This window comes from Phalacrocorax carbo, chromosome 20 (assembly GCF_963921805.1).
Source record: "Phalacrocorax carbo chromosome 20, bPhaCar2.1, whole genome shotgun sequence".
NCBI lineage: Eukaryota > Metazoa > Chordata > Aves > Suliformes > Phalacrocoracidae > Phalacrocorax > Phalacrocorax carbo.
In genome coordinates, this window is record NC_087532.1 from 7,461,286 (window position 1) to 7,474,454 (window position 13,169).

At 43.6% G+C, this 13,169-nt stretch overlaps 1 protein-coding gene across 1 annotated transcript in view; it reads left to right on the forward strand.

Annotated features, from left to right (window-relative positions):
• The window catches only part of TMCO4 (transmembrane and coiled-coil domains 4), a 45,099-nt gene that overhangs the window by 10,469 nt on the left and 21,461 nt on the right, over window positions 1–13,169 (forward strand). Inside the window, exons 5-11 of the mRNA XM_064470208.1 lie at window positions 809–941; window positions 4,565–4,662; window positions 5,402–5,545; window positions 6,055–6,174; window positions 8,243–8,407; window positions 8,967–9,103; window positions 10,611–10,695. Of these exons, the coding sequence (XP_064326278.1) occupies window positions 809–941; window positions 4,565–4,662; window positions 5,402–5,545; window positions 6,055–6,174; window positions 8,243–8,407; window positions 8,967–9,103; window positions 10,611–10,695 (882 nt within the window). The remainder of the gene's footprint in view (window positions 1–808; window positions 942–4,564; window positions 4,663–5,401; window positions 5,546–6,054; window positions 6,175–8,242; window positions 8,408–8,966; window positions 9,104–10,610; window positions 10,696–13,169) is intronic.

Sequence of the window (13,169 nt, forward strand, 5' to 3'; positions counted from 1 at the left end):
TCATCCCAGGGTGCCCCAAGAACCCTTTATGAAAGCCTACCATCAACAAGCAGCAGATGCTACTGAGAGAAACACATTAAAAAAGCAAGAGTTGACATAAATAATTTAAAATCTATTACATTTAAAATGTCTTTTCTTAGAGAACACCTGCTTATAAGCCCAGGAGTAATCATTACTGCTATCGCGCATTGTCTGAGTGCACTGTCCACTCTTGCATCCCCTGCAGTGAAGTATAAATGCAAGCAGTTGTCAGTGATGCTGCTAGGTGAGCCAGTGTGTAGTTTGAAACTCCAGAGCCCCCCTTGTTGCCAAGAAGGTGATTTGAATATAAAGGCTTTGTACGGAGGTGCATTTCTACAAGATGCCTTATCTTGCATTGGTGCCTAGTTGAGGTGTACCGTGTCACGCTACCCATATATATAATTTTTTAAATATATTTCCAGTCAGGACTGGTCTTGCTGCAGCATTTCTCTGTTGAGAAGAAAAATGCAGCCTATCCAGAGCCAAAGTGCCTCTATCACAGAGGACGAAGACCAAAGGATTTGAGATCCATTTTGAGCCATAGAGGCAATTACCTGGTGTGGTGGCTCTATTCACAGGATGAGGTTTGCAGGGATGAAGGATCTTCCATTTATCTCTTTTCTAGGTAGTAGGAGTTGTCTTCAAATACACAGAAGTCAAAGAGGGCCTGAGAGAAGGAGCTATACTTGTGTGTGATGCGTTTCTCTAGCGCAGCTAAGTGCACCACTCGCTGTTTAATCTGGTGGGATGCAGGCTGATTGATTTCCTGGGCTTCCCTCTGTTTAAGGTTACTACGATGCTCGAGCCAGGGTGTTGATCTGCCACATCACCTGGCTGCTGAGAATCCCCTCGGAGGAGCTGGAAGTCCTGGAGGAAACTCTGCTTGAGAGCCTGAAGGAAGGCAAAGAGGAAGAGTCAGAGTAAGAACATTTGGGTTGACTATGGGATGAAAAAACACTGCTGGTGCTTGAAAGCTCAGCAGTAATTACTTGTGCCTAAGTCCAGTCTCTGATCATTCCCCCCATGGCTCTTAGCGCAATCATTTATGGCTTGATTAGGGTTGCAGAGCCCTCACAGCACTTCGGCTGCACCGAGAAGCAGAAAAGTTCAGCATTCTTAAAACCAGAGCTGAGACCCAACCTTGCAAGCTGGTAGAGGCTACTCTGCACTGAACTGCCTCATTTCCTTCTTCCAGTTGCTTCTCCTAGACCATAAATTATGCTTAAATACATCACAAAGACCTTGTGTCTCTTATCTCTTGGCCCAATACTCTTCGGATAGAACTGCCTCTTGCAGAATGAAGTTCCTATAAATTTTGGGATTAGATCCTCGGCTGCTCGTTTTCTATGGAGCTGTTCTTCACTGTGCCTGTTCACAGCCTTCACTGGCAGCTGACTCCTACTGAAGGTAGATTCTGAGGGAAACAATCTGCATCTTGAGATACTGAAAGACCTGACTCCTAATTCTGTGTTATTAATATAAGATTAATTCTCTTAATCACTGCTTCTTAGATGTGAAACAGCCAAAAGGTTGGTATCTATAAGAAATGTAGTATTTCTATGTTCCGCTTCTCAGGCAGGAATTGTGAGAAGGTTTAGCAATGCATAAGGCAATAAACGTGTCTGTAGTGGACTTTCAGGGGACCGTTTAATATTTTTATCTGTCAACCCAGGAAACAGGTTATGAGATTAACTTGAGAGTAAATAAAGGCTTTAATCAACGTCCCTGACACAGTACAGTTCAGCCCTTCCTGTGGGGTCCAGCACGTGACAGGTACCTATCAGTTATGGCTTTATTTAAATAAAGCTTAACTTTATAGCGCACTGTGAAAAGGGAAAGTCAAAATAATCTCATGGACTGCTAAACAGGAGACCATTTGGCGTGCAGGAGCGAGGGTTGGTATTAATGGGGGCTGTTTTGCCATGGCTTGTGAAACAAACTCAGTCCTGGGCTGAGGGCAGGGTGTCACTTGCAAAGATGATGCTCCAATACCTAATTCTGTATCGACTGGACTGTGGCTCTTGAAGTGGGCTGTAGTGCAACCCAAAAAGATAGCAGTGTGTCTGATAATGGCAAGAGCGACGGGAGAATTACACTGCGTACTTACAAACCTGGCTTTCAAACATTGCCCTGCGGGTTCTGGGCATATCTGCTGGGGTGAAAGCCATGGATTTCCTTCTTGTTCTTTGCCCAAGTTGTAACCATGAAGTAAATACTTATTAGATAAAAAGAAAAAAACTAAAATCTTTATAGTGAGAGTGCAGTGCAAACAGATCTGTTACTGCAGTGCTAAAACAAGGCTGGGATTTGTGGGAATCGATGACCTTTTGTTTGTTTTAAAGTTAGGAGTCAATGGGGAAAGGAAGCGGAATATAAACCTGTCACCGCTTTGACCTCACAGACATTTGGGGCAGGGGATACATTAACGTCTGCTTAAGATGCTTCCAGTTTTGACCATCCGCTGCAAGAGGTTTTGGAACAGTAACAACCAAACAGGGTTTTGGCAGCTTCTGCATAGACTTTTTTTACTGATATTTGTTAACAGAAGGTTTTGCTCCTGCATCCGCTGCTGTGGGTGTGTTGGACTGTGGCCCAGGACGTGCAAGGTTAAATGTTCAGTCGCCTATAGAACAATGCTCCAGACAATTAACTCCACATTAGTAGCACCAAAGATGTTCTGACTTGCAGGTGTGAAGCTCTCGGTTGTACACGGTTCTGTAAGAAACTGGAAAACATGACGTCAGTTGCTCGCTAACGTGTACTCCTGCCACTTTTCATCATTGGAAAATGACCTGAAATTCCACCTATAAGATCTCTCTGAACATAACTTGTGGTTCAGACAAAAAAAAGCTGCATATCCGAGATCACTGAGGGTAGAGAAGTACCAGAAGAGGCAGTTAATTACCGTAGTGGATAAAAAGCAGCCTGGTAATCAAGTGATAATTGTAACGCAGAAGCTATTAGGAAAGCAACTGTCAAAAGCGGTTGCTAGCAGCTACGGGAGGAAAGCAACGAGAGGTAAAAGTTCTCATGACGGTAGTTTTACTTACTGCATCTTCAGGCAGGCTTTAGCTGCAAACTGTCTTTCTACCCACATGACTCAGATTGCTCACTCTTGCACCTAAAGCCGGGTTAGCCGTATTTCAGCTCTCTCGATGTTGTTATTTTCAGCCTGAGACAACAGCACGTTGCCTATAAAAGCTGACAAACCACTCTGTAGAACAGAAATTGCTGGATATTGCCAACTTAGGTATTCACGGTCAAACTGCGGCACTTGTTTAAAGAACTCAGGGAGCAGTTTTTTCCAGGCAATCAGGTTGGAGACTGGGTGCACAAACTAGGGCATATCCAAGGACCGCTTTGACCACAGGGTTGTAGAAAGTGAACATGGTTATACAGAAGTTGCTGCAACGGTAGCCATTGCAGGCAGCACTGTCCTCTGCAGACAGCTACGTTTGCTGCTGCTGCAGCAGGTGATACGCGATGTTTTTTGGAGGATCTCTGTGCCGGCAAAGTCTCCGTGCCATGCAAGTCAGTGGGAGTTCTGCCAATGACTTTGGTGACGCAGGGATTTCACCCGCTGTGCTTCATTCTCCTCCTGCTGTGTTTTACAAAGCTGCATATTGTTTGGGACTCATCTAAAATTGTCTTTATCAAAATTACAGTGCGCTTAGGGGGTTCCAGGAAGGATTAGGCAATTATATGGATAATGAAAATCCACAATTAGGCTAGGATTAAGAGGGAAAATATCCAAGTTTGGAAGCAAGATAAATTCTCATGTTTCAAGACCCAGATTAACTGCTGCGTAAGCAGGCTGGAAGGAACCTTCCTCTGCAAACAACTTATTCCAGTATCCTCTGTTTCTCACACTTTCCTCTAAAGTAGGAAGTGTTTCTTGTAAGAGAGAACAAAAGGCAGTGGAGAGAAGCCAAAAGTAGTGCCTAATAAGTGATATTTGTTCCTTTTAGGTTTATTTATCTGTTTCTGATAAGCTTGTTAAAATGTAGCTTAAATGCACACAGACGGCCGACTTAATGCTTGTGTTTAATACCTATTATATTATTATATTGTGATGTACAATTAGAAAGCGGCTCAATATAAACAGTGTCGTTGGAAAATAGTTTAATTCCAACTCTTTGTCTGGTATCACAAATGATCCCTATTCCCTTTTGTTTCAAACAGTTTTCCCTGTTTCCACTTAGCTTTCTTGTGGTTTTTTTTAAGATGCATAGGCAGTATATAGTTATTGCAATGCTTTTGACTTTTTGTTTCTTTTTTTACAAGCTTCAGCCCTATTAGGAAGGGTTTCCAAGTAAGTAACATCTGTTGGCTTTTGTCAGCAATTAAATCGTTTCAATTTAAATCTGTGGGTTTATGTCCATGCTCATAAATCTGCCTGTGTTGTCACAGTCCACACCTGCATGTAACTTTTTACTGTTCCCAGTAGGGAAATTACGCTGAGGAGAATAAAAGCAGATTCTGACGCAGCGCTGTTATCCATCAGGCTTTTCTGTCAGCTTTTGTGCTTCTAATCTCCCCACAGAACTGCAGAATTATCAAGAAAAAAGAAGGAAAGAAGAAAAAAGCTGCGGACATACGTGCTGATCGGTTTGGCAACCGTTGGGGGCGGAACGGTGATTGGTGAGGCTGGTCTAGGCTGTTTGGAGACTTGCTCCTGAGCTGCACACACAGCGCTAGGGGCAGAGGGAGGGCTGTCTGAATTACACATTCAGCAACAGAAGCATCATACCTTTTAGCCCAAGCTCTAGTTTTAAAGCGTTTGCTGCTTTTCTTTGCCAGGCTGAAGGTAGTATGTCACTTCAGGTACCAAAAACCCACCCCAAACAAAAAAAAAAAAGAAAAACCCCAAACCCAACCAAACAACAAATGAAAACCCAAATCCAAGAAAAGTATTTTCAGCCACATGAAAACAGAACTAAAGAATTTGCTGGAAAAGTTATTCCACTGTAGCTTCACTGGCTGGGGGAAGTATTAAACTGAGGTTGTCACCCTTAAAAATTTTTTTCTCCTCTTTGGCTCTTGTGTTATAAGAGGATCAGATCTTCAACTCTAAGTTCAAACTCGCGTGAGACTAGATCAATGTTTCCTAAGCAAACAGGGTGTAGCTTACCCCGTTCTACCACACATTCTTCCTTTGACTTTTAAATTATTCTTTGTTTTCACTGAAGTCAGGCAAAGAATCTGTGCGGAGATTCAGGGCCTTGGGAGAGTCTCAGAAAGCACCTTTGTTGTTGATGCAAAAAAGACTATCATTTCTACTCTTCCAGTAGCGTTAGCAGGGCTCACACAGCACAGGGAAATGTCTGCTTGGTTTTTGTAAGTGATAACAGGTAGGTGATATCACTTGTTGTGTCTTCAGGCTTGACAGGGGGTCTTGCTGCCCCTCTGGTTGCTGCGGGAGCTGCGGCTGTTATCGGAAGTGCTGGAGCAGCTGCTTTAGGTTCCACTGCTGGAATTGCTGTCATGGCATCCCTTTTCGGAGCAGCCGGAGCTGGCCTTACCGGTAAGAGAGTGACCGCACATTTCTCATCTACTGAGGCAAAGGATCATGTCTGCAAATGCAGAGCTGATGACATAACTGAGCTCTGCAAAGCAAGGGAAGCAAATTGAGGTGTGATCTTACAACTGTGAAATTTTTATTTCAATGCTGATTAAGATACTGGGCAGCCAAGTAGGAAAAGAATATTTGGTATGTGGGTACTGAAGGAAATGAAAGCTTGCTGCTTTGGAATAGAAAGGTGCTGCCATGGAGAGCAGCAGCTCTTACAGCTGATGTCTGGTCTGCAGCAAAAAAAGTCTTCTGCTGGGATTCCCTCAGATCACACAAGCTCAGAAAGATCACGTTGGCTCCATACCAAGCTCTAAGTAATGCACGGATTTACTGAGGGTTTTGGAAAGGAAAAGAAAACTATCTGAATTACCCAAGTAATTTCGTACGAACTTCTACTGTTAGCAGAGCCTGTCCTTGCTATGTGATTTCTGAGACTCGTGCTTCTGCCTTGCTGTGTGTAGGATACAAGATGAAGAAGCGTGTGGGAGCCATAGAAGAGTTTGAATTCCTCCCACTTACTGAAGGCAAGCAGCTTCATATCACCATAGCAATTACTGGGTGGCTGTGCACTGGCAAATACGGTAAGAACCAGACGAGGGAACTGAGAGAAGCCTGGAGAGCCGTGTCTGTGTTCCACTGTGGCAGGCAGTGTCTGTGCTCTCGTAGCACCGTGTCTTCCCCATGCTTGCATGGCCTGGTAGCTAAAGCAGATCAACTCTCAACGTAAGACTTTGTAGCCCAATCTGCAATCCAAATCAAAACAGAGGGAAGGGAGAGGGCAGTAAGTTGGTAGTAATAGTAGGATCAGTAGTAGCTGTAGCAGGATTGTTTCTGTTAATAAATGCTGTAAGGTTTTGCTAGGAAAGGTCTGTTTGGGGTGGATGATTTCCAGCACCAGTACAAAGTGTCTGACCTATCTCTGAGACCTCATGTTTATCCTCCAGCAATTAACAGAAAACAGTGTCTTTTTTTCTTTCTCGGTATCTGCCAGCTAATGAGGTTTATTGGCAAGAAAGTTCTGTTAAGTAAATCCCGTTAAGCACAGCACTCGGGAAGTGAACTTACAGGCAGCAACCTTGAAAGGTCTGTAGTGTTTTATTTTTCAGTATAGCTTGTCATATAAAATATGTCAACTGTCTGCTGTTGTGTTCAGCAACCTGACTGAACAGCTGCCAATTTATTCAGAAGCACCGTAATTAACACTGGATATCATTAATGCAGAGGGATGTCTCTGTCCTGTTGCTTGCTAGGTTGCAGCTTGCTGTCAGAGTAAGGTTATTTTCACTTTGCAGCCTGCGCTTTGGCTTTTCTCAATGTCTGCTTGCCAGGGGTCCAAATCCTTGAGGTTGGAGGGCTCCCAGGCACTGTTACAAAGACGAGTGTGTCCCTTCAGGAACCTTTTTGTGTCTGTTTGCCCTTAAAAGGGAGTTACAAATGACACGCATTCTTCTTCCATAACTAGCAATCTGCTATAACATTTAAAAACGCAGAACTAACTCTAGTGACAATTCTGTCATGCATTTTCCTCCTTACAGCTATGTCTGTCTATTTACACACTCGCATGAATCCTTAAAACAGAGGGAGTGAGGACAAGATTTTAATGGAATTCGCTACCTTGTGATTTTTGAGCTCCTACAGCTGCCTTCAACATTCACAGATCTGACAGCATATTGTGGTGTGACTTGGCATGGGGCTCTCGTGCCGCTTTGGACAGCAGCTGCCTCAACCCGCCCTGCACTGTTTGGGGAAGGAACGGTGTGGGAAGGGTTTTAGTTAGTAAAAATGAAAATTCTGCTCTGCCCGTCAGAGTTCATCTGCCATTAACAGCATTGCCAGGCCCCTCCTGGCCACTTAGTACAAACTACGCTACAAAGAGGAGAGAGACTATGGCTTAAAAATTGTTCTTTCAGCCAAAAATTGGGCTTGCACAGTGTAAATTATCCATTATCTCTGAAACGTCAGGCACTGCTTTTGATTAGCATCTGGAGGGAAAAAACTAAACTGCAGTGGCTAATGAGGCTAGATGGCAAAGTAAAACTAATTGCAGTCTGGAAATCTTGCAAATGCAGACTTCTTTTCGGTCAGGGCCGTTACTGCAGTCCTTGGCCATCTCAGTGAAGTGCTGGGAGGGTGCGCTGTGACAGATTTTGACAAGATCTTACATATTTTCTGTGCTCTGGTCCCACTGAAGTCGGTCTGTGCAGCCATTCAGCACTTAATCTTTCTCAGGACAGGCCCTCCTTTGGTCTATATGAGAAGCTGGAGCTGCAGGACTTGGCCCGATGTCTGATGATAGGAGGAATGTCCTTAATACGTGTCATAATTAGTGTTAATGTCCATCTGTCTTGGCAGCCTCTGAGGCAATTGAATGCGTCATGAAGTCTGAGCCTGGCCACACTGACAACTCTTTGCTGAGTCAGCTAAAGCTGCACAATTATTTACAAACCCCAAATTTATTGTAAAATGGTGGAAATATGGAGTCTAAATATCCCAGTAGTTTTAAATATGATTCCTCATTATCACAGTATATTAGTAAATTCCAGCGTCCTGCGGGTTCTTTTCTGATTCTTTGTTGGACTCATCTTGCCAGGAGTCAGCTGTCGTCGCGTTTTCTCTCAACATGAATTCCATCTTTGCAACCCTTCTCAGGGAGCTTCACAGCGCCATGGAGCAGCATGTTGCGATCAAGCGAGCAGTATTGTCTGGCCTGGGAATCCAAGTACTTGATGGAGCTTGGCAATGCCTTAGATTCCCTGCTGAACGGTTTTGTGAACATGATGGCTCAAGAAGCCCTAAAATTCACTGTCTTGTCAGGTAAGAAACTAAATCGTATTAGATCTGCTTGAGTGGCTCTGGTGCAGTTTTGCTGTTGGTGTCTGTTTAAAGGAGCTTTCCTAAGCAAGGGAGGTTTCTGAGAAGGCATCTCCCTTGGCAGCATTCGCACCGCCCCGCACAAGTGGCCGGGGAAGCTCCTCTGCCCCACCTGTAATTTAGATTTGCTTTCCTGGATTGCTGTGCCTCTGTGTCATCGACTCGTTCTTTTAAAATTACAGCTGGAAACATGTTCCTTCACGTGTGACTGTGTTTATTTCTTTGTTATTACACTGTGTTTTACTGCTTTACATAAACCTTTCAAACATGCAGGTTACATTCATGTATAGCGTCTGATTGCCTCCCTATCAGAACATCAAATTCTTTCTTATCTTTAGTCTAGCAAAACATTTCTCAGATCAGCTCTTGAGAAAGAAGGACTGGAAATGACAAAAGGTCTTAGGTTTAGCTTTTAACTTCAGCAAACCATCCTGCTTTTGATGTTTCCTAAGAGCAGCCTGGATTTGTGACTATGCCACGCTGTTTGCTTTGTGTGTTGCAGGTATTGTGACGGCCTTGACTTGGCCAGCTTCGCTCTTAACTGTTGCCAGTGTCATTGACAACCCCTGGGGAGTGTGTCTGCATCGGTCTGCTGAAGTAGGCAAACATCTAGCATATATCCTGCTCCGTCGGCAGCAGGTAACTGGCTAGAAATTATCCAGGAATAATGTCTGGAAGAAATTTGGCCCATGGAGGTTAAATTCTGTAGTTGTGCTATTGAACTATCAAGCGGTATCTTTCCAGGGAGAAGAAAATGAATACTAAACTGAAAAATTAAAAAAAGATGCATGAAGGTGACCGGCATGTATCTGGTTCGTTGAGGAAAATTAGGAAGTCCCAAGTGAATCAGAGAATTCCTGCTAAGATTCGTTCCATTTAACCTAAAGCCTTTCTGAATGAAGAGATCCGGGTCATAAATGACAAGTGGCTTAACCATGTCACAAAAGAGCCAGGCCAGCTCCCCTAGTGGAAATGTGGGAACAGAAAGTAAAGATAGGTGAAAAGGAAAAGGGAATAGAGTGTTAAAAATATTCCCTGGTAATTAAGAGACACCAACAAAAACAACGTAAGAGAAGGCTGTGCCGCAGTAGGTGCGTGTGAGCTGTGGTTTTGCCCACAGAGAAGTGGGATGGGCTGGTACCTGGAAGAAGAGACAGAAGTTATTAAGCCTCCCCGAGACGGCTTGCAAAAGATGTTTCTGCTCCCCCAAAAGCCTGCCACTATTTGCTGGGCTACCACTGGCACGGAGAGGGGCTGTTTTCTGCTGGCCATGTGTTCCTCTCACAGGCACGTTAGTCCGGTATCGATTATTGAGGGGCCCTGTGGGAGCCGTGGCCCCAGAGCTGCGTGTCATAAATAACAACGCGAAACAGCAGAGTAGAAACAAACTTGATTTCTCATAAAAATACAATCCCAGGAAAGGCAGTAAATTTTATTTCATACAAGCCCTTTGTTTTGCTTGGGGGCATTTGTTACTGCCTTTTAAGCATTCACTATTGTGAAAACACACATTCCAATGTGCTGGAGCGTCTAAAACTAGTTAGGGTGACGTCTGGGGAGTCCATCGCACACCTGCTCCCTGGTTAGTACAAAGGCCATTTTTCATTGTTGAGATTAGGCTCCCTTTGATCTTGTAGAAAATTTTATTAGGTTATTCAGAATAAAAGCTTACCCCGCATCATTTTTTATAACAGCCACACAGTGCTGCTGTCTTTCAGTGCTAAATCTAGAAATGGTCAATATTTTTGTATTACGGCTTCTTCCTCTGTTTATCAAAACATTTCTAGGAAAATTTTGCTCCTCGAATTAGGCTTTCATTTGGAAACTTCAGAACGGTGACAGCATCTGTTTTGTTTCTGTTTGAAACAAAAACTTTCTTGTAAATTCTGATCATTGGATTCTTTCAACTGATTTTCTGAGTTTAAAAAAAATCAAAATACTCAGATATGCAGAATTCCGAATGTTGAACTGTGCGTAACTAAGGATACATAATCCCTTTGAAACCAACCAAACTGCTCGAATGTTTAAAAGATCATGAACAAGCGTAAGTGCTTTGCGTGGCAGGGTCTCGGGGGTCCTATGGCCAATCCCTCTTTGCAGGTCTAGAACATTATTGACGGCGTTTCCTCCTTTCCTTCTATCTTAGGGCAGGCGGCCCGTCACACTGATTGGCTTCAGTCTGGGTGCGAGAGTCATTTACTTCTGCCTGAAGGAAATGGCTCAAGAAAAAGGTAACGTTCACCTTCTAACCTTTTTCTCCTTTATTTTGCTTACCGCTGGCAGAGAAGTTCCAAGAGGAAGAGTTCTTCTAGAACAGAGCTTGGGTCTTTTAGGATAGGACAGAAACCTAAAATAAATGGTTTCAAAATGCATTTGGAGCCAAATTCTACTGTCGTTTCCACCAGCTCTGTGGATTAAATCCGCTGTCTTCGCTCGAGGTGCTCCGGCATGTCAGTTTGGTCTCCAGTCTGTAAACAACAACTTGACATTTTGTGACATTCGACTGCCAGATCAGTCTGTGAGCTGCCCACGTGCCACTGTGATCTTGGCAGAGGATGCTTTCCCTTTATTGGAAGCTCTCTGTAGCTATTGCATCTGATTCCCTGAGTCCTCCCTTCCATTTAAGTCACTGAAATGCCACTGTCATCTGCTATTTTCATGGTAATTTTTCCCCAAAGTCAAGTATAAAACCATCTGTCAATTTATTACTCGTTGTGGTTCTGTTTATTAATAGATTCTATTTTTAATTTAGAAAAAGAATAAAATAATTATGATCAGTTGATGTAAATTGCATCTTGGAGTTGAGTCAGTAGTGAGTGTGTGCGTGCAGCCTGCCTTCCCCCCTGCGTAGCTAATTTAATTCATTAACCATTTAGCCTCACAAAGAGCCGCTAATAAATAAGGAGCTTTATAAAGGAAAAAGTTCAGTAAAGTCCAAGAAGGTGGAACAGAGTCAAGTGAGGACGGAGAAGGCCAGTGTTGTTTCTGCTGACAGCCGTGTACCAGAACTTCACTTCTGGTTTAAGATGGAAGTCCTCAAATACAGCAATTCTGTTCTCAAAATAAATCTAATCAAATCCAGAATGATCCTAATGGAGTCACACTGAAGCCAGAACCCAGATCCTAATCTGGCCCTAGATCTACTCTTTTTGTGTCCTAAGAATGCCTGGGGCTGAGATATTTTCAGGCTTTTATTTAACGGTCTGCAGTCTCTCGCTGGAATAACACGGGACCGTAGCTAAGTAATACGTGAAAGGAAATCATTAGGGGTCTTTAAGGTTGGCTGCCATTCTAAAGAAATCTAAGCATCATAATTATGTATCATAGCAGCTCCCCACTGTACACTAATTTTTCAGTTCCTTAATTGAATTATGAAAGCTGAGCTCTTTGCGAGATGAAAAGCAGCATGTTTCGTGCAGATTGCCAAGGCGTTCTTCACATGCACATTCCAGCGCAAGCCACAGAAGGAATGGAGCTGGGACCTGGGACATCTGAGACTGATTTGGGTTTGGACTTGGATGTCTCACACAAAAGAAACCCAAGGCCTAGTCATGCAGGCCTTTTGTATCCAGATGGCAGTGGCATTTCGGAGGACAAAGAACGCATCGTGGATTATCCAGTGAAACACCGTGGCAGAAACTCAAATTCTGTTAAAAGAAGATACTCTCTGCAAATTAAATTAAATAACCTTTGGGATGCTTCATCACAATCGACTTTGGAGCCCAGAGCTTAGTAGGTTTCCAGAAAATGACATTATGGCAGAAGATATAGTAATGACCCCTCAGAGACAAGCTAACACGTGGGAGGACCATTGGTTTGATTTCTTTATTGTAATTCCCATGTGTTTTAGTAAATAAGAAGGGTAAACTCGTGACAATTGATAACGGCCTGAACGTGAACCTTGAAGCCGTACTGCGCTCGATAGGAGTGAGGTGTTGCATGTTACATATTTGTCTAACACTGATCCCAGCGTCCTCCTACAGAATGGCACGTGTGACCAGTATCGCCTCCAGGTTATCATCTCTGCTGCGTTAGGTATCAGGAATTCTGCTGTGAAACACCGTCCTTGGCGCTGCATCTGCACTGCCCAGAGAGCGCTAAATGCCACCCCTGTGCTCTCTTCAGTGAGGACTAACGTGATGAGATGCTTTCCTCTTTGCCCAGCGAGTTGTACCCCAAAGACACAGCAAAGCCCAGCTCCCACAGACTGGTTATGGCCTCTGGGCCAGCTTGTGTCTTCCACACCTTTTCTGGACAAATCATCTTACCAGTTTTTAGTTCTTGCCCATCAGTAATTGCTGTTTTTTTATTTTCCCTCCTGCTGTGCAGACTTTATTACTCTTCATCATCTAAAAGATTTGCGAACTGTGAAATACATTTAATTTCTCTAGAGTGTTGGTGGCTACGTAGGCCAGTGTCTGTTCTGAGGTTTCCACCCCCCTTGGTCAACATTCGAAGAAGATCAGTATTTTTCAGCCAACGCTAAACATTTTTGTTCTGAGCAAGAAATAAGCTGTACAAAGGACTGGAGAAACAAAAGCTTCCAATACCTTACCCAAATATTCAGGATCCTGATGAATTAGCTGTTTGTTTATTCAGTTGGCTCACGCTGTGGCCATGGAATTTAGTACCTTGGTTGGAACAAGCTCCCTGTTCGCAAGGCTCTGGGTTTCTTTTTCATTACCCATGATTATGGGAACAGGAC